Here is a 22129-nt window from a genome sequence, read left to right on the forward strand (position 1 = left end):
TCCAACCTTTCTAAATAAAAACAAATCCACAACAATTAGAATTTCATGATATGTGAAATCTTCTTGTGCAAACGGCTTTCTAATGATCACAAAATTGCGAAGTACTAATTATTTCAAAGTACACAAAAGAAGAGAAAGCAATGAATCCTCATAATACAAAATGAAACCAAATAAATCCATGTGCTTAATTTGAGGCTAAAGCCTGGAAAGTCAGAACAACAAAACTCAAAGCTTGCATGGCCTCACGTGCAGCGGCTAGAGGAAAGGCAAGATCCTGGTTGCCTGCCGATCATGTTTATGTTTTCCATAAGCATTCTCATTACTCAATCTTGAGATTGTTTCCACGGACAAGAGTATACAGAGAAAGCCACAAAACACAAAGGGCTTACACAAACATAGTAACCACTACAGAAAGCTTAAAGGAAATGAGACACAAATCACCAACTAAAACAGACATACAAAAAATAAAACTATATCAAATTTATGACATGCGTAGCACAGGGAATCCCAGTGGCTGGCAAATACCTTCAGCATGGTCATGGCCATTTTCATCAGGGATGCGTTCGATCAGAGTCTCAATGGACTCATCCCAAATGGGCCTTGTGTCAAAGAGGTCCTCAGGAATTGAGTTCTCGGTCTCAACAGGTGGCAGATTTTCAATTACTGAAACTTCCAGGGCACTACTACTTTCATCATCTGAAACTAAATCTTGCTCCCTTTCTGACTGTGTAAGTCTATCCACTAACTTGGAAGCTTCATCACTAATCTCCTCAAAGAATTCTATGGAGTTCCTGTAAAGATCAAAGAAATGCTCCTTATTGTCTTTTGTGGGGCTTGTGGGCCCCCTGCAGGAAGATGCGGTGCTTTTGCTCTTTACTGGCAATCGGGATGCAAATATCTTTGGTCTTGTGGCCCCTTCCTCTGATTCTAACTCAAGCTCCTCTTCCTCACCTGTGCTTTCTATTTCTGCCTCAGTGTAACTTCTAGTTTCTACTGGACATTTGGTCTTCACGTCCAAACTGGCATCAGATTCAGATTTGCTTCTATCATCTGGTGCACTGCTTGTCAAGTCCTGTCCCTGGGGACGACCTGTCTTCTTTAGAGGTGAGTCTAGATGTGAAGGCTGCTGCTCCACTCTTTGGGCAGGTGCTTTCACGGGGATTTTAGACTTTGGTTTTGCTTCATCTTCTTTACTTTCCTCATCCAGGCTGGGCAGAAAATCTTCAGAAAGGGAACTCTCATATTCCACCGATGGAGGTATTGAGGTTGAAGTGGGGATAGTCCTTACAGGGATTTTGGATTTGCTCTCAGTAGAAGGCACATTCTCCATGGTTGCAGTAGGGATTTCAATGACTGATTTCTGTTCCTCTGGGGAGGAATCGGGAGAATCATCACCCCGATCTGAATATACAGACCTAGTGACTGTGGAAAAATCTAACTGAACTTGTACAACTTGTTCAGGGAAGTCAGGGCAAGTGGTCTGCTTCTCGCTGGATGGAGGAAGAGAATCACCCATTTGCCTGGTGGGTAGGTCCTCAAGCCCTGTAGAAGTAGCCTCTTTCATGGATGTTTCTGTGGAGGCTGAAATGTCTATTTGGGAGCTAAGTGGGGTATCTGAAGTGTGTATTTCTTCTACCTCCTCACTCAGGTCATCTGGGAGTAACTCTGCTTCATCATCCACTGTTTCTTTTGATTCTGAGAGTGTTAATGACTCAGCTGATGTCTCCACCTGTGGGGCCTCAGCACCTGTACCTCCTTCTTTCATGTCTTGTGAGACAGCCTCTTCCCTGGATTCTTGCCCAATTTGGAAAAAGTGAAAGCTTTCATCGGCATAGGACCTTTTGGTCATATCAATGGCACCACTTCGGGTCATCTCAAACAATTTTCCTTCCTGAAAGAGAAATGGATTTTGCTCACTGGTTGGGGTCCCCTCTTCAGTTGGGGTCCTAGCAGGAGTGGTGTCAGGGGTGGTACCCTGTGACTGTCTGTCTACCATCAAACCAAATATCTTCTGTTCTTCCTCTTTCACTCGAGCCTCAAAGGCTTCGTCATCCTCACGGATTTCACTCCAGGAATCAGAATCCACATCAGTTTTTGTGATGATGACTTTGCTTATTTGTTCACTGACAACTGTTGATGTTTTTGGTACAGGTGGCTCCAAAGATGAGGAGGCTCCATGTGACTGTATTTCCTGCAAGGTACTCTCTTGTTTGGATTCTACTTCCAAGACCTGCTCCTCAAAATTAGCTTCTTTACTTGAAACAGTTTTATCAGAGGAGCTTGTCTCTACTACATCTTCAACAGAGGATGTGATGGTAACAGAATACTCTTCAGAAGAATGAAAACTTGTGTGCCTTGTATCCGTTTGGGTTTTGCTTTCTTCACCAGAGAAAAAAGATTGAGAAGGAACATTTTCATAAGGGCTTATGATTTGAGGATCATAGATTTCCTCAGTCTCTGTTGGGTCTGACACTGGAACATCCAAGGATGATCTATCAGTTTGAGTAGTAATGAGTGAATCTTGAATGGAACAGTCCTCTGGTAAGCTCTCAAAAGCTTGGTCAGGTTTTGTGACCTCCATTTCTGTAGCAGAAGCTGTAGAGACCATGTCTTCATCTAATTCTTTTGCTTCAGATGCTGGACAAAGAGGTAAAGAGGAGAAAGATGGAGAGCCTTCACTGGGGGGATCTGCTTGTGAAGATTCGACTTCAGGAACATCAAGCTCTTCTAGGTCGTTCTCACCAGTGTCTTGGAGGGCTAGTGATTCCTTATGGATAACTAGCTGCTCACTGACATCGTCACCAGGGGAACTGCGGAGACCTGAAGAGACAGGAGCAGCTGAGTCGCTAGGACTCCCAATCTCATACTCAAGGCCATCACAAAGTTTTGATTGATAAGTATCTCCATTCAGATCATCATAAGACATATCTGGTCCATCAGTGGGAAGAGCATGACTGTCTTCGGGTAAGCGAGATTTATAATCTTTTTCTTCTTCTGATTTATCTGAATCTTCCTGAGCATCTTCATTCATCTTAAAAGTGTACTGTTTGGAAACGATAGGCTGGAATTGTATTTCTTCAGGACTGGAATTTGAGTCTATGCTGGATGGAAGTGGGGAAGGAGGCTGCACTCGAATAACTGGCTCTGCCAAGAGACCTGAGTCAGCACCTTTCTTCAGCTGTGTCAACTCAGGTTCACTTTCTGAGGAGGAAGAAGCCTCCCTGCCCTCTGTTGTTACTACCACAGGAGCGTCACTTTCATCCTCGACACTCTCTGTGTGTTTTGGTTCATCCGTGTCTGCTGAACAGTCGACATCTGCATCAGAGGATGAAGAAGATTCTTCCTGCTTGGGTTCTCTTTTGTAGTCCCTTTTCTGCTTTGCTTCTTGTTCAAGTTCATCAAACGTTTTGACTTTGGTTACCATTTTAAACATTTCCTCTTCCGGTGTGAACCTCTTTTTCTCCCCATTTTCTGAGTCGTCCTCCTCCGCACATTCAGGAATCACAGCTGGTTTTGGTGTGTCTGTGGTTTTGGGCGTGACCTCGTAGCTAACTTCTTCGGAGCTGGGGGTGTCTGGGGAAAGGGGACTCTTCCCCGAGCTCTCCATGAGTGACGTCTGCTCGAGGCTGTCATCCTCGGCACTGCCGTCGGGGTCTCGGAGCAGCCGGGACCGCACAGAGGCCACTTCCGTGAAGAGCTCGGTCTTGGCAACAGCTGAGGGAAGAGGAAAGTGACTTGGGAGAATTCCAGCCTTCATCTTTGGTTCAACGGGGCTGCTTTCAAGAGAGTCACGGCAAGGGGATTCCTTCAGAGGACTTGGTTCCAGAGAATCGGGAGTTTTGTGCGAAGAGTTATCTTCCAGCACAGGGCTGGCCTCCAGGGAGTCTTTGTGGCTCACAGCGAAGGATTCATCAGCCCCAGGGCTGAAAACCTCACTCTCGCGGCTAGGGAGTGCGAGTTCTAACCCTTGCGGACTTCTAATGGCTGCCTGGGGCTTTGATTCAGTCCCTGAACCTGCCTTTACAGCAGCCTCGGACAACGGTGAGGCCTCTGCCTCCCCTGAGGGCTTGGTGGCTGTGGATTCCTGAGCTTCGGTATCAGTTTGTGTTTCGTGGGATGGACTAATGTGTGCACGTGGACCTTCGTCACAGGTCACTTCCTCAGTCAGTCCTTCGGATGTTTCTTTTGCTAATGATACACTTTGACCACCAAGGCTGTCACCTTCCTGTGGGGGGCATATGTCTTTGGAAGGGTCTGGGGTGGCCTCTGTCAGCTGATGCTCAGCAGAGGACTCTACTGCCTCGGTGACTGCAGCACCTTGCCCTTCAGAACCATCAGCAACATCTTTGGTTGAGGGATGTCCTTTTTCGGAATGACTTTCTGGTGCTGTTTCTAACTTGGTAGTTTCATGTGTTTCCCCAATCTGCTCCTCACTTTTCTTTGGCGAGAAGGAAAGGCTCTCTGGGCTTGTCTCGGGGGTCTCGGCTAGGCCCTCATGTTTATAGCTTTCCTCTGAACTAATCTGAGGGGTCCCTTCCATCAGGCTGCCACACGGAGAATCTGCCACCCCTTCGGGCTTCAGGCTCTCAGAACTGCCATGTAAAGCGCCACTCTGCAAAGACAGGGCTGGGAGGAACTCATCTTTCATGTAATCTAGTGGAAATGTCGTGTTGAAAGGACTAGTGAGCACTTGGTCTAAGTGAAGCTGTGCCTTCTCAGGCTCCTCAGTCATACGGAACTGCTGGTATTTGTCATTGTCTTCCAGTTCTTGCTTAATGACGTCAGAAAAGTCAGTGGAGGTTTTCCGGTCTGGGCTGATCTGGAGATCCATGTCTCCCTGGTCGTCAGCCAGCTTTTCTTTGGGGACTTCGCTATCTTTATGGCTTTCTTCTTCAGGCACTGGCTGAACAGGTTCGGGTGTTTTGTGGTTGAGAGATTTCTCCTTTTCTCCAGCCCCATCTTCTCTCTTAAACCCTGTGGAGGAAGCACGGACTGCTCTTCTGGGTTCTGAGAATCCCGTGACCAGGAACCTCTGGCCTCGTTTGATTGTCTGACTCTCCATTTTCTGCGCTTCTCTTGGGGTTACTATCGGCCCCTTTTCTTTTTCTAGCCGACCTCTACCCTTTTCTTGTGGCTGTTTTGGTTTTGCAGATTTGTGCTCAAAAAGTCCAGTCTTGTGTTTCGATGGGTCCTGACCTGACTGGAAAGCTTTCATCAGCTCCCGAACAGACATGGTCTCCTCGATTCTTTCTGTTTTTGAGGTGGGGGAGACAGGTGGTTGTTTGTCTGTTTTCCCAGAAGGTGACACGGGCAGGTGCTTCTCAGTTTTCCCGGAGCTTGAGACAGGAGAATGCTTTTCCATCCTTCCAGCGGGTGACACCGGCAAGCGTTTCTCTGTTCTGCCAGGAGATACCGGCGGATGTTTCTCGGATCTCCCAGAGGGAGATCCAGGGGGACGTTTATCTGTCTTACCTGAAGGCGAAACAGGAGGGTGTCTTTCTGTTTTTGTAGAAGAGGACATAGGGGAGTGTCTTTCCGTTTTGGTCGAGGGTGAAACGGGTGAGTGTTTCTCAGTTTTGCTTGAGGATGACACAGGGGACTGCTTTTCAGCTTTCGCGGAGGGTGACACAGGCGAGTGTTTCTCGTTCTTACTCGATGGTGATACCGGAGGGTGCCTTTCTGTTTTGGCAGAGGAGGAAAGAGAAGTGTGTCTTTCTGTTCTAGAGGAGGCGGACGCTGGCGCATGCCTCTCTGACTTCAGAGAGGGCGATGCAGTCAAATGTGTCCTTTGTGTTACCTTTTTTGGCACATCCTCTTTGCCTTTGACTCTGACAGGCAACTTGCTTCGACCCTTCTGTTCATCTTCCACTCGTTTCTGAAGGGCCTTCACCTTGTCCTTTATGGAACCAATGGGCGTTTCCTCTATCAAAGGTGACGTAGCTTTTACAGCAGGAAGAGGCTCGGGGGCTGAACTTGTGTCTTCATCTAATGACTCTTCTGAACTCCCTTTTTTAAGTTCTGTTTTTTCTGCACTAGCTTGTGGACTGTCCTCCTTCTGCTTTTGTTTCTCCTTTAATTTCCTTCTCACCGGCTTCTTGATCCCCAGGCTTGGTTTGGGCTGTTTCTGTGTACTCTGTGTCTCCTCTGAGGGTGCATCTTTGCCTTCGCTTTCTGAGCGCCTGCTGGGACCCTGAGCCTCAGGCTTCTCCCCTACCATACCTTGCTCCTTCTGGGGCTGCTCTTCGTGAGGAGGCACATAGGAATTCAGATCCTCAGTAAGGTAGTTCACTAGCCCCGTTGAGTCTTTCTCTACTTCTACTTTGGTCTCTTTATCTAGTCTAACTTCTACACATGGGTATTCGGCGATCTCTAAAGATGCTTTTTGCTTAGCCTCCTCTATCTCCTCCTCACTGACAATGACCCACTCCTCCTCCACTAACTCTCTCTCTGGCTGAGACCTCGGCACACTGCCTTCATCTCCTGTGCAGGTTCCGCTTCTCAGGATTTCGTTCACCTTCTCTAAGTCCTCTTTAACTCTTTCAACAATTTCAAAAGGCTCCCCTGGCTCTTCCTCTGCAGCCTTCACCAGCTCCTTCACTTTGATGGAACCTGCCCTATCAGATCCATCTGTGGTCAAGATGGCGGTCATTTTGATCAAATCTTGTTTCATCTCAGAAACTTCAGAGAGCAAGTCCGGACTTGCCAGGACAGGAACTTCATTAACCAGGTGACTTTTCAGGACAGATGTTTCTGTAGATTCTGTCTCATCATCTTTGATGTGAATGGAAAAACATCAAAAGTAAAATGGAAATCAAAAAAGATATTGGCAAATGTAATCAGGACTGAAACGACACAGTGTCTTTTCCTGTCGTGGCGGGAGGGACAACAAAATGGGCTGGGAATGGTGGATCCACAAGGTCTCAGGATACAAAAGCAAAGCAAGGCTAACGGAAAAAAAACTGAAAAGGAAAAATGAGCAGGAAATAACTTGCTTAATTTTCTCACTTGTAGCACATCCACACATATAACAAAGCTTTAACAAATAATCAAGACACACACACACAAAATCACAAAACAAAGAACGAACGCAGTGAAATTACACAGAGATATCTCAAGATTGTTCAGATGTTACAGATCAATGTCGAAAAAAAATGAATATGGGAAAAAAAGGAAAAAAGCATTAGAAATCGCAGATAGTTGATTTCCTCTAGGAGAAAGCCAGTAGTAGCAAACTCAGAATACTTCCTAATGAGGTATATACGTTATTTAATCATAGAAAAATCTGGAACGCAGCATGTTTAGTTCTGCCAATATACAATGACTATATAAAATATATCTGAATCAGCTGCAAACCGGCATTTCATCTAAGGGAAATTCACACCTAACAATGAAACAAACAGTCTTGTGCTGAGAGGCATGGTCCTTTCCTTGGAGCAACCTCCTTGCTTAGACACGTAATGGACAGACCAAGGAGGGAAAGAAAGGAAAGGAAAGAAAAACAACAAAAACGATTGTGATTAAACTTATATGTGAGTCCAAAGTTAAAATGTGATGCATGGCAACCCAAATCAGAGACAGTCACACGGGACACACGCACAGTTTATGTAAGCCAAGTTATTTCCATGCAAAGCAAAGGTGGACTAAAACTGGTGGAGAGGCAGCCTTGCCGAGATGCACGGGCGGGAAGATGGTGAGAAATTAGAACACATGTGGAAAACGACTGTGGTGAAGCATAGTTATTTCCCTAAAAGCCCATACACAAGATGCTCAACGCAGCATGCGTGAGGCATGGGTAGTGGGTGCCTGCATCCATTAAAGCAAGGAGGACAACTCAAACTCGTTTAGAATTCACTCATGAAAAGACCGTGGTTCAAAAAGCCCTTTCAACAGAGCTCTTCTTTGGAGATTACTTCATACCTGGATGAAGATTATTTTATGATTGTTTTTACACTAAAAGAAAGCCAAACATGGGACTTCCCTGGCAGTTCAGTGGTTAAGAGCTTCCACTACAGGGGATAAGCATTTGATCCCTGGTTGGGGAACTAAGATCCCACATGCTGTACAATGTAGCCCCCCCACAAAGGGAGGCCAAATGTAAGCCTATATTTGAAAATTTTTAAACAGTCACGATACCTTGATTCATTCAGGAGGATTAATGGCACTATATCAATATAGTAACCTTTTTTTTTTAAATGATTGAGCCAGATGGATGAATTTTTAATTCCTATAAGCTTATATCCAAGGAATAAAGGGTCATTTAAATAAACATATTAGTACCAAAGAAAAAAGTGGAATAATAAAATCTCTTTATAAAAAGGAATTAATGAAAGCAATAATAATGTAAAAGTTTTTATAAACATAAGCGCCTTCTCTTGAGAGAATCAATATTTGTTGAGATATACTCTGTGAAATGCATATATAAAGATATATTTAACTTATATTAATACAGATTTGTTCAGATATAAAACAATGAAAATATCCAGAATTTTAAATATGCTAGTCCTAAACAAAGATTTATAGTGGTTAGTAATGGTGGTTAATAATGGCAACTAGCTTGTATCTTACATCATGATCTTAACCCTCATATTTAAGAGGGTAAGGAGACTCTTAATTAAAAGTATTTCAAAAACTTAGCAGTAAATTACATTGTGCTAGGACTTCAAGAAAGGGGGGGAAAGTCCAAAGATTACTGCATTGGGCCTAAAGACCATATTAAACATACTTCTAAGTTTTCTCCTTTTGGGAATAGCACTCTGAAATACAGTGAATCAAAATAAATCTTAAGATGAATAAACATTAAAAATCAGATTTTTTTCTAAAGCATTTGGGACATAAGAGTAGGAAAGAATCCTGAAAAACTCAATTTCTTCCACACAAGAACCTAGTAACCAGAAACAAGCCAACAAACTGAAAATTTAACTGAATGTTACAAACCTAAAATGAGCTCTAAGATAGCTCTCTCAATGTCTATAAAAATCAGTTCTTTCTGTACTATATTATGCTTAGGCTTTGCATCATTATTTAAAATTAGCCCTATTATGACATTACGACATACTGTTATGATTAGTAATTTCATCCAGGAGGTTTTCATTTTTGCTTTTCCTGGTTCTTAATTTTTTCAGAACACTTTTTACAAAAGTCCATCAGACCTCAGCCCTAGAGAAGTCAGTTACACTTCACCACAGTAAGAGGTGCAAGGGGTGGGGGGGTGGTGTGAGGGGAGCGTTAGCTTTAGCTGAGAACTATTAAGACAGTATCACTTTTGCAGATGTGGCCTACATAAGTAATGAGCTCTCTACTGATGTCAGGGTCGCTTGATGTAAAAAGTGATACTGTCACATCAGAGCTTAAAAAAAATGAGATGACAATGTTATGCTAACAAATGGACAAAAACGGTAGGGTGAGTTTCTAAACAAGCATAACAGCAAAAGCAGGGTTAACAGGGATCCAAAAGAAAGTGAATGCTTAGATGAATAATCATTGCATTTTACTGATAATTTGCTCACAAATTAGATATATTCATAATTTAACTGGCCAAGCTGCTTCTCTAAAAATATATTAATGATTAATAAGGATAATATAAAAATATAAATATTATAATGGTTAGTAATGGCAACTAGCTTGCATCTTAATTCATGCTTTTCTTTATTGTAGCCAGCTTTCACACAAACTCAGTTTTATTTGAAATCTTACTTTTTTCTGATGTCATATCGATCTGAAAGAAAAGATACATAAATTGAATGGTTACAAATAGTGTTGTGTCCCATATCCCCGATGTACACAATAAACTCTATCATAATTATAAACATGGGAGACACCATAAGTTATAGGAAGGTCAGAGTAATTTGCTACGGTTCTTCCCCAAGAGTGTCTTTGATTCTTATCCTAACTTTGGAAAGAACAAATCTGCTTTCTAGACACTATAGGTAGAAAGTCCTTTCCAACATGTTTCTTTGGAAGATATGACCTAGAGGTGTTTGATATTAGAAATAGATATTAGGGAAAAGGGCCAGGAAAAAAAAAAAGTGAAGTAGGTATAAAACAGCGTCAATTTAGTTGAGAAAAAGCAAAGAACATGCCCGAGTGATATGTTCTATAGAAACTGTTCCATTATTAGTTACAAGACAGAATTCCAAATCCCCAAAATAACACAAACTAGATCTCTTGCACTGAATAGTTCCTGAAAATATTCAATAGAAAATCGTAAGCCTAACAGAAAAATTCATTTGGATATAATAGCAAAGCTGGTTTCATAACTGTGTTGCTCTTTCAACAAAGTATGTAGGTATCATTTGACCAGCCTGGGGATCAAGTCGTCAGCTACAGAAGGGAAACTGAATACGTGAGGCAAAGAGTGACTGCACACTTGGGGGCAGGCATGGCTTCAGTCTTGTAAGTTTATTGTCATCTGGTCATACACGGTAGCACAACGAGGCTATAATCACCCCTCTCATCCTGCTCCACGGCTGGTATGAATAGAGAAGGGAACTGACGGGTAGTCTCTGAACTGATAAAGGCCTTACATTTTAAGCTGGTGAGCACAAGGGTATTTATTATCTTTTTCTTCATGGTTTTGTATTTCAAATCCATCATAACAACATTAAAAAATAAAATGGTGTATTTGAAAACATTTATGTGAAACAAATAACAATTCCATTTGTCTGTCTTAGAGATATGAAGCAATATGTTAATTAAGTATAAGAACTTTTTCAATAATTTCTTTCATTTCTGTAATGCTTAGGCATTTTCAGATCTTTATTAGGAAAAAAACATACTTTCTTTGACTATCAAAGCAGGTATAATTCAAATGGCTATTTATTCAAGGTAATCTCTCTAAGACTCATTTTTTTCATCTGTCATATAGCACCTATGGTATGACAACATACATCTTTTAGCATGACTGTGAGATCACTGTTGATGGGGTATGTGGAATACTTAATAAAGTGTCTACCTTATAAGAAGTGCTCATTATTAGTAGCGTTCTGCATTATAATATTAATATAGTAAGATGGATGAACTGTATACTCCTTTTGATTTCAGTGGTTCTCAAACTTTTGTTCTCAAGACGCCCTTTATACTCCTAAAAAAACACTGGGGAGTGTGAAGAACTTTTGCTTATGTTTAACATATATAAATATGTGTCTGTATTACAAATGATAGCTGAGAAAATACAAGAACCCAAGTGTAAACAAGCCCACGTTCCATAGTGTCGGGGTGATAATGTCATCATATGCAGTGCAGCCTCTGGAATACTTCTGTGTAGCTTGTGAGGATATGGGGGCTAAAAGGCAAATGATGACTCAGGACTAAGGAAACAGTTTTATCCTCCCGGCATCTCCTGACCAACCTTTGAGAACCACTGAGATTGTGGTTTGATTTTCAGTAATTGGTAGAGAAATCTGTATTATTGCACAGACAGGTAATAATTTATAGGGAAGTTTTAGTGTCCTATGAAATCAGTCCATAACATGAGAAAACAGGCTCAGAGAGGTTAAGTAAAATTGTGACCCTTCAATTACTAAAAACAACTGTATAACCCTTCTCTGTTAATCACGTGCTCTTATCAGTGGTTACAGCAATGACACAGCCATTAACAAGCGACAACGCCATATAATTACCTCTTCCTCCTGTTCTTGATCTGACTCTGATTCCTGGCCACCCCAAGACGCCATGCAAGATGGAGAAAGAGAGCAGGAAGAGTAGAGAGCATTTAGAAGAGAAGACAAAACTAAATACCCTGACAGCAAACATCAGCAGGCAAGCATACAGTTAGCATTTGCATATTTTTTCTTACTAACAGTTTACAGAAGACAAGCACAAAAATTAAAGAAGATTGATTTAAATGCAAACATCTGTAGATTCAAAAGACAAAAGAACCAAAATTATAAATATACTAATCTATCAGACAAAAGAACTAATATTATAAATGTACTCATTTCAGATATAGGTTACCAGCAGCCACAAAGTGTAACATTTCATGGATTGGATGGCATATGTCTACAGAAATGGTGATGATAATATCTCAGCATAATATCTTGATGCTTTTGAACTGTGGTATTGGAGAAGACTCTTGAGACTCCCTTGGACAGCAAGAAGATTCAACCAGTCCATCCTAAAGGAAATCAGTCCTGAATATTCATTGGAAGGACTGATGCTGAAGCTGAAACTCCAATACTTTGGCCACCTGATGCAAAGAACTGGCTCACTGGAAAAGACCCTCACTCTGGGAAAGATTGAAGGCGGGAGAAGGGGACGACAGAGGATGAGATGGTTGGATGGCATCACCGACTCAATGGACATGAGTTTGAGCAAACGCCGGGAGCTGGTGAAGAACAGGGAAGCCTGCTGTGCTGCAGTCCATGGAGTTGCTGAGTCGGACACAACTAAGCAACTGAACTGACTGAACTGAATATCTCAGCCATTACAGGTATTGATTAAACATGTTAAAAGCCACAAATGAACATGCAGTGAAGATATTTTCAATACACAGGCAATACTTAGGAGTTCTCTTGTAATAAAGAGCTACCCTGTTCTAAAATATATCTAAACTCTACCATGTTTGTCAATGTTTTCTTTTTGTTTTAGTTACTAAGTGGAGAGCTGTCCTGGACCATCACAGAATTAATAACTGTGCCGGATATATCTTGACTTAGATACAAAAAGGAATAATGAACTAAATGCTTTCTTTTATAGCATACTGAAAGCTCATTTGAATCAGAGACAAAGCTCATTCATCTTTACACATCACTCAGATGGATTGCCCCAGCATTTACGTATTTCTCTGTGGTTCTTATTTGGCATTCTGCTTCAGTGATTCAAAAGTGCTCAGCACTACAACCCCCAAAGTACATTCTTTACCACTGGAATGCTGTTAGATAACAGTTACTTGGATGCATATGTCTACTGCTGTATTCTAATTCTTGTAATTAACATGTAAATTTACACATGCAGATTCTGGTATTTCATTTCATTTTGACCATTAAATAAGAATTTAGTGTTAAATATGATACTACATGGTTTTCTCTATGTGACCGATTTCTAATTTGTAAGAATAATTAATCGTGAAAAATGGTGAATGAAAATAAACATAGAAAATGTTCTGTTTCATGGAGTTAAGATTTAGGATTTTAAATATGTTTCTACCTCTCCTCCTGGGTTTCCCTTGTGATAAAGAATCAGCCTGCAATGAGGGAGACCTGGGTTCGATCCCTGGGTTGGGAAGATCCCCTGGAGGAGGGAAAGGCTACCCACTTCAGTATTCTGGCCTGGAGAATTCCATGGACTGTAGAGTCCATGGGGTTGCAAAGAGTCGGACATGACTGAGCAATGTTCACTTTCACTTTTCACCTCTCCTCCAAGTCTCACCTGCCAGTATCTGACAACTTGCTATAACCTTCTATAAATTGCCATATGGGAACTTTCCATTAAAAAGGAATACTGGTCAAAATTTTTCAAAAAACAAAAAAAGCTTTTCCCAACATTTAATCTATTCCCTAGTCTTCTTTGATTTGATCAGAGTAATCAAGGAATTCTGTAAAGAGGAGAGGTTTGAATAGAAAGAAAAACTTCTAGTAGATTTGGGTCAAGTATTAATTTTCCTTTCAACAATGTTTCAAATCTATTCCTATAACATGTGAGTATTTTGTATACTAATCATGTTAAAATAGTTGGAAAAAATGAATCTGATGCTCCCCAGATAGTACAGGCTACAAAATGAACATATAATTATTTTAGCAACAAGGTAAAATACCCTGAAGTTGCTTTGAATTTCATAATACATAGTCCACCTGTGAACTGGCAGTAAACAGAAGCTAACAGACTCATAATGTTTTGGCAGGGCCAAAAGCACCACTAGCATGGTGCCAGGAGGGCGCACAAAAACCATAAGGGAGGCAAAGTGAATAATTTCATGTTCAAAATCAGTCCAAAAGGTTACACCTTACATTGAAATTTTCTCTCTTCCATAGCCAATACATATTTATAGAAACTTTTCCATCAAAGTGAATTTAATGCAAAATAAGGTAGAGCTACTTTTTTCCTTACTTAAATGGAACATCACAAATTGGACAGGGTATCAAAAATGACTATTATACATGGTTGCATTCAGTGTCTTTGCCTGTATCTATTCTAAAGGATTTGGAAATCAAATCCTCTACAGCCTGAATTGCACTACAGCAGATTATAATACCTTCGTATAAATTGGCAGGGTGATGTTTAAGTTGCAAATAGCTTGGTGCACCAGGCCTCTTGTAGATTTTGGCTCTTTCATAAATGATAGTCGTCCGCAAGGTTCCTGAGTCGTATCACGTACCTTGAACAAGAAAGACATACATGCTTCACTCACGTGTGACACATACTGTTTACTTTAGTGAGATGACACTCAAAAGAACCAGAGAAAAGTAAAATTCACTTGCTTTGGAAGTGTTCCTTTTGCCCTTTCCTATTATCATTTAGAATGATTAAAAAAATCATTCAACTTTTTAAAAATTGTGGTAAAGTATACATAACATAAAACTGACCATTTTCACTTATATTCTTAGCATTGTTATGCATACAACTCAGTGGCATGAAGCTCATTCGCAAAGTTATGTGATTATCACTACTGTGCAAAATTTCCCATCATCCCAAACAGAAACATTACACCATTAAGCAATAACTCCCCATTCTCCTCTCCCTCCAGCACCTAATAGCCTCTACTTAACTTTCTGTCCCTATAAATTTGCTTGTTCTAGGTACCTTATATAGACAGAGTTATACAATCTTTGTTCATTTGTATCTGTTATTTCAGGTTGCATAATATTATCAAGATTCAGTCACATTGCAATATATACCAGAATTTCATTTTTTTTTAAATTGTGTTAAATTGTACATAAAACATTTCAACCATTTTTACATGTATAGTTTACTAGCATTAAGTACATACACATTGTTGTACAATCATCACCACCATGCATCTTCAGAATGTTTTCACCTTCACAGACTGAAACTGTTTCCATAAAAAAATAATTTTCCATTCCTTCCTTCCCCCATATCCTGGTAACCACTATTCTATTTTCTGACTAGTTGATGACTCTAGGTATCTCATACAAGAGGGAACATACAATATTTGTCTTTTGGTGTCTGACTAATTTTACTCATTTTAAGGCTGAATAATACTACAATGTATGCATATATCACATTTTGTATATCCATTCATCTGTCGATGGATATTTGGAATATTTCCACTTTTTGACTATTGGGAATAATGCTGCTATGAACATTGCAAGTAACTGGTTGAGTCTCTGCTTTCAATTTTTGGGGAATTGCTGGATGATTGATATACTATTTCTATGTTTTAACTTTTTGAGGAACTGTCATACGCTTTTCCACAGTATGGAATGGCTACACCATTTTACACTCCTTCCAGCAAGGCATCAGGGTCCCCATTTCTCCATATCCTCACCAATATTTGCTATTTTGTTTTGTTTTTGATAATAGCCATCCTAATGAGTTACTGAGTAGTATCTCGTAGTGGTTTGAATTTGAATTTCTCTGCTGTTAAACATTATTTCATGTGTTTATTGGCCATTTGTACATCTACTTTATAGAAATGTTTAAGTCATTTTCCTATTTTTGTATTTTGTGTCTATAGGATAATTTTTGACCACTAACAATATCAAATATTAGCATAATTACATAGCCGTTTATGGTAAATGGATCCCTTAGAAGAACCTATCTTTAATCAGGAAAACCATTGAACCAGAAATGGCACAATGAAGGCCTTCAGCAGAGATCTTGAGAAAACAGACATTAAAACTTAAATAGAATTATTATTTCCTTTTATTTCATGAATCTCTCCCTCATACTCATTTTTGTTCTCTTCAGAACTGGTATCTAAAATGCAACTTGCATATGTTAAATTATGATAAATTGCATATGTTAAATATGATAAATTCCTAACCTAGATTAACATTCCTAAACAGGGACAACAAATTCATGGTACATTAAAGTGTCTCAACAAATGTTTGTTGAATGAATTTATAAACGTGTATCCAGTCTATTGCTCTATCTGGGATAACTTCTTGATAGATTAACTGGGTCTTTTAAGAGCTTTTACTATAAAAATTTGTCACTAACAACTCTTTTTGGTCTCCACATTTGTGAAGTTCATATATTAAAAAAATTTAAGCACAAATATTTAAAAGAAATAATAGTTAAAAAAAATAAAGAGAGGCTTCTTTTAACATTTGGAAAAGAATGACCAGTTTTCCTAATTAATCAGTTGGCCATTTGTCCCTCATTCTTAGCCTATAACTAAAAATCAAGGTTGAATTTGAAATTTTAAAAAATAGTTTTTAGGAGTTTAAAATTTTATAGAAATACTTTTAAAAAAATCATTAGAAATGACTGAAAAGCAAATATTCTCTTCTACCAAAAGAAGTCAAAGCCTTACTTGATGCTGAATAAAACACATTCCCAAATTCCATGTATATATTACCTTGACAAAGAGAGGAAGTCTGTTTTCTTTGAAGGCAAAAAAACTGAATATATGATGTTGGCCACTCTTGGTTAATGGCACCAGGTTGCCAAAACAATCAACATAGATGGGTTTTCCTTCTAAGACCTGATGAAAATAGAGAAAAACAAAAAGAATACCATAGCTGAAATTATTACATTACTGGAACATTAAAATTCTTAAAATGTGCATACAATAATCTTTAAAATCCTGACTGACATTTTGTCTTATCTGTGACAAGCTTGGACCAGCACTCCCTCTCACTAGTAATAGGAATCTTCAAATGCATGGGGGCCTTTAATCTTTCTATACTCATTTCTAACACTGTACCATATTATTTTCCCAAATCAATGTCTTTAAATCATAAATTTATATTTTTGACATCACAATGAATTCGGTTACTTGAATTCAATATCAAAGATCCACACTGATGGAAAATTAAGAAATAAGAAAAAGTAGTATAGCAAGCCCTGGATAATGTATTTTTACGTTTACACAAAGGATATACCTCCTGGGCTGTTTCCTTTACTAGTTTTTAAGTTTCCTTAAAATTTGCTTATTTTTAACTGGAGGGTAATTGCTTTACAATGTTGTGTTGGTTTCTGCCGAACATCAGCATGAGTCAGCCACGGGAGTCACATGCCCCTTCCTTCCTGAACCTCCATCCCACTCATCCCACCCCTCCAGGCTGTTTTCTTTATGATTAAAGAATAATAGGGGGAAAAAAAATCCAATAAATAGTCCCTTAAAAAAAAAAAAGAAAAAGGAAATATAACATGTGAATTGCTATATCCATTTATATACTTATAATTTATTAATAATGCATAATTTTTCCCTTAATAATCTTTAAAAGAGTCCTTTTATCCCTATTGAATGGGTCCAAATTGGCTAAAAATGGCACATTTTAGACACTGGCCTTCTAACTGATCAAGATGTTGACTGGTCTGCTTTTGATGGCATTATTTAATTAGATGGGCTTCCCTGGTGGCTCAGCATTAAGAACCCATCTGCCAATGCAGGAAATGCAGGTTCAGTCCCTGGGTTGGGAAGATCCCTTAGAAGAGGAAATGCCAACCCACTCCAGTATTCTTGCCTGGGAAATCCCAGGGACAGAGGAGCCTGGTAGGCTACAGTTCATGGGATCGCAAAGAGTTGGACATGACTTAGCGACTGAATAACACTTATTAAATACTATTTTAAATATATTAAAAGAGGTATAAACAACATACTAACATAAATTGGTTTTTAAAACACAGTACCTCCACATCCCTGCTTCTGGCCACCTCAGCAAAGTTTTCTTGTTGTTCCAGGGTTTTATCCACTTTATCATCAGTCATGCAGAAACACCTCAACCTGGCTTCAATGGGGTCATGTGATTTGGCAAACACTACAAATTTGGCCATATATGGTACACAGATAATTTCTCTATACACTTGTGATGCAAAGGTAACAGATTCCTGAATTTGTCGACAATCGATCAGCCAGAACCTATAAAATAAAACAAAGTCAGTTATCTGAAATTTAATTACAGTCATCCCTCAGTATCTACGGCGGATTGGTTCTTAGAACTCCACAGATATCGCGATCCACAGATGCTCAGGTTCATTTTACAAAAAGGCAGAATACAGTCGGCCCTCTGTATCCATGGACTCCACAACTGTGAAAAAGGATAGTCAGTTACATGAAAAACAAATCAGTTCCTTCAGTATCATCAGAGTAATCATTGCATGCCTCTTGGAAAAAGTGAGAAGCAGGAGAGGGAGATAATGAGAGAAAGCAAAAGCAAAGGGAAAGAAAAGACGGGGGAGGGGAAATGGAGGAGGATCGATGAGAAGGAGGGCAAGACAAGGATGTGCCCGGTGTTTCAGGTCAAATGTTAAACACTGTAACTTTTTTCCTTGGAAAGTCTTCTGAGTATTCAGGCTTCTGAAATACATCTTCAGCGTCTAGAATCCTTTTGTGGTGCACCCTGGTATTATACCAATATCTTGCTGGATGAGTTTCTATTTTCTTTGATCGCCCCTGCTGTTCCTCATTTCATTTCCTAAAACTTTTTTCAACAAAATCTACCTAACGTTTCTTCATCTCATCATTCTTTTCCAAAGGACTCACAGTCACCAAGGTTGGATCAACCAAACTACTTTTTAAAAAAAATCTGCTTTTGCTTCAGAACTCCTAAATACTGCTTAATATAATCCATAGAAGAAATTATTGGCCTTGTGAATAATTTATGATTTCTAGCCTCAGTCAAATCTGTGACATGTTTTGGTAATTTTTTTTCCTCAGATATCATTTTATACACTATAGTAATGTTCCTAAACCTTTATGACACCCTTCAGGCCTTCAGAAAGGTTAACTTCACAGAAAAAGCAGTAACCATCAGATGCACATTTTCTCAATTTGCTCTTTATACACGTCAAAGATTTATTCCAGATCCTCTCACTTTGAAACCTTCCTCCATCACTGATCCCTCCTTCCTGACTCATTGCTCATAATCTTTAAACACTTGAAAATTTCCTTATCTTCTTAGCTTTTCTTTCCTTCAAGTTCCTGATCCATCTCTCTTCTACTTTTTAATTGTGATAAAATATAATTTAATTGGCAGCCTCAAATCCAAGAAGTGGTCTGTGTGCACTAATGATAATATAAAATTTGTCATTTTAACAATTCTTGAGTGCGCAATTCACTGGCAGTAGTACATTTAAAATACCATACAACCACAGCCACTCTCCATTTCCAGAAATTTTTCGTCATCCCAAACAGAGACACTATACCCATTAGACAGTAACTTTGAACTTTCCCATTCACCTCAGTCCCTGGTAAACTCTATTAAACTCTGTCTCTATGAACTTGCCTATCCTAGGTACCTCATTTATGTGGAGACATGCCATATTTGTTCTTTTGGGTCTGGCCTATTTCATTTACTGTAATGCTTTGAAGGCAGCCTAGTTCCTGGTTCTTGGCAGGCCCTCAGTATTACCTCCTTCCTCTTTATACTGATTCAACTATCTTTGATTCACTGCTTCTTCGACTGTCTGAAAGAATTACATTATTCCTATAATAATATAATAACTCCTAATTTCTTTGTCTCTCCTATAAGGCCTGCTGTAAATAATGTTAACCAACATTCCGGCGTTATTTCTGAATTATAGACTCCATTGTCACCAGCCTGCAATGCCCTTCTGCATCTTGGCTCATGTTACCTTCTTTTCCACTTTTATCTGCCTGTTAGTTAGGTTTCTATCTCATGGACTACCTTCTCTCTGACCACTCTAATGTGAACACCCTTTTTTGAATTCTTTCAGTAACTCTTTTGTACCTTTCCATCCAGAACTTGTCATTTTCTGGCATAAGAGTGGAGATGAGTGAATGGCAGGGCACACAGACAGACACACAGAACCAGAGACTCACAGCTGAGCCCTTTGGGTGGCTCCGACTACAAACCCAGCTATGGCTGTGCATTGTTATTCATGCATCTATCGTTTTACCCCCGAATAAGAATGTAAGCTTTAACTACTCTCAATGGTCAGCTTTCTCATCTTTAAAATGGACATATTGCCTCTCACCCTTCTTAAGTCACAAGAGTTTACAGTAACCAAATTAAACAAATAGGAAAACACTTGGAAATCCATTAAAGATCAAGCAAATGAGAACTAGTGAGTTGAGTTGGTTTACACACATGCAATAAAGCTAGACAGTGTAAGCTTTTTAAAGATATGGGACACAAAAAGGATAATGTGTAAACATGCTATGGTGCATAAAAGTCACTGAAAACTCTAAACTGTGTAAGCAAACCATGATATGCTCTGTGGTTTGGTTATCATTCTGTTTGAAAAAAAAAAAAACAATTCAGGCTATTTTGTTGTCAGCAGGAAATCCATCATTCCTAAGTCCTTCAGGACTGGAAAAATCAGCTGTGGCTGCTAAAGCCAGAGTCTGGGTCATACAGTAATAGCTGGCAATAATTTACTTTCTTTAGATTTTAATCTGAATGGCTGTACTTCATACTTCATTAATGCATTATCACTATTACATTTATTGGCGAGTCTGGTTTAAGACATGAAAGTAAATGCAGACCATTTTTAAAACCAAACCAAAATTAAAATTACTTTTAAAGAATGCATGAAACAAAGTAAAACGAGACATTTGGGCACGCAATTTCAGTGGTTTTTCTGTGCAGTATAACCATACCTGGCAGACACATTGGTTGTAAAGGAAACACATTCATTGACAAATGTTAATGGCGTAGTTCCTGTAATATCTTCCCACTGAGCAGGGGTGGTTCCACCTGAAATAACATGATTGTTGAAAAAAAAAATTAGGCAGAACTCCAAACTCGGTGTCATAAAATAAAGGCTTTGTGGTTCTGGCTTCTGGCTACGTTCATTCACTCTTCAGGATGACACCCTGGAAACAAAGTGACTGAAAACTACGTGCTAAAAAAATGATACACGGAAAACAGACATTAATACCACATATCACAGAACTAAAGGGAGGCCATTTGAATAACTGCTTCAAATTACTAGGTGCTCTTTTCTCTCCCTGCCATCCTAAAGTTTTTTTATTGTAATTGCTAGTTTCTGAAGATAATTTTGAATTGTATTCAGTTGATGATTTTAAAAGATCCTTCGACTAACCAAGGAGCTGAATGCTTTGTTAAAACAAAAATCCAAATATTCCTTCACCTTGATATTTTAGGCACTTATTTTCAAGAAACAAAATTTCCTTTCAATTTGCAATTGAAGGTTGGCAAAAATCCTTGGAAAATATTAAAAGCTCAGGAAATATTGCAAAGCGAAAGAACAAATGACTGAATGCCTCTGAACACTGACACATCACTCTGGAGGGTGATGCTGACTTTCATTTCTACTGAGACATTAAGTTGGCGTAAATAAAGACAAAACTGTCTTCAGGCATTGCAGGAGAAATATATGTTTGAGATGAAAACAAATTTTGACTCTAAGGATTGTTAAAGAAGGGAATGAGTTATCAAAGTTCCTTATTCTAGGAGGCCCATAAAATACACATTCTAAACAGATTTATATAATAGAGCAAAACACAAAAATCCAAAAATCTATTACTGTATTTGTAAAAATTAACAAGTAAATTTAAAAAAATAAAAATAAAAACGATAAAGCTTTCCCTAAAAAAAAAGAAGAAAGAAAGAAATTGTTTAGAACAAATCCATCCCAAGATAGAGGCCCAGAATAACTAGATTAGATGGGGTCAAGGCCCAGGTGGTATCTTCATTTGATCATCTAGAAGGGCAGGATGTGCCACGGACATTTTTCAATCTGACTTGTTTTGCGTCCAGGCTGCTACATAGCATATTATAGGATGATTAATCATACACATGAATCAAAAAGCATGGGAATGCTATGTAATAAGCAGAAACAAATAACTGGGAGAGGCCCCAAGTGAAGCATGACATCTCTCACTACTCTCATTTTAGGGTATGTATTTTCTTTTATTATTTTTGCTTTGTTTTGGTTTTGAGTGTCTTTTTTGTTTTGTTTTGTTTTGTGGTCATGCCATGTGGCATATAGGACCTTGGTTCCCCCAATCATGGATCAAACCTGAACCCTCTACATTGGAAGCACAGCCTTAACCACTAGACCACCAGGGAAACCCCCA

At 39.3% G+C, this 22129-nt stretch overlaps 1 protein-coding gene across 17 annotated transcripts in view; it reads right to left on the minus strand.

Annotated features, from left to right (window-relative positions):
- The window catches only part of ANK2 (ankyrin 2), a 585830-nt gene that overhangs the window by 22767 nt on the left and 540934 nt on the right, over positions 1-22129 (minus strand). For 10 of the 17 annotated variants that reach the window (XM_024993497.2, XM_024993498.2, XM_024993496.2 and 7 more), the window contains 6 exons: positions 20687-20783; positions 17755-17983; positions 16478-16603; positions 14189-14311; positions 11619-11651; positions 9694-9715 (listed from right to left, as the gene is read on the minus strand). In XM_024993497.2, coding sequence (XP_024849265.1) covers positions 9694-9715; positions 11619-11651; positions 14189-14311; positions 16478-16603; positions 17755-17983; positions 20687-20783 — 630 coding nt within the window. Of the gene's footprint in view, positions 1-525; positions 6772-9693; positions 9716-11618; positions 11652-14188; positions 14312-16477; positions 16604-17754; positions 17984-20686; positions 20784-22129 lie in introns of all 17 variants that reach the window. The other 7 variants (XM_059887688.1, XM_024993488.2, XM_059887687.1 and 4 more) reach the window with 2 other exon arrangements.

This window comes from Bos taurus, chromosome 6, assembly GCF_002263795.3.
Source record: "Bos taurus isolate L1 Dominette 01449 registration number 42190680 breed Hereford chromosome 6, ARS-UCD2.0, whole genome shotgun sequence".
NCBI lineage: Eukaryota > Metazoa > Chordata > Mammalia > Artiodactyla > Bovidae > Bos > Bos taurus.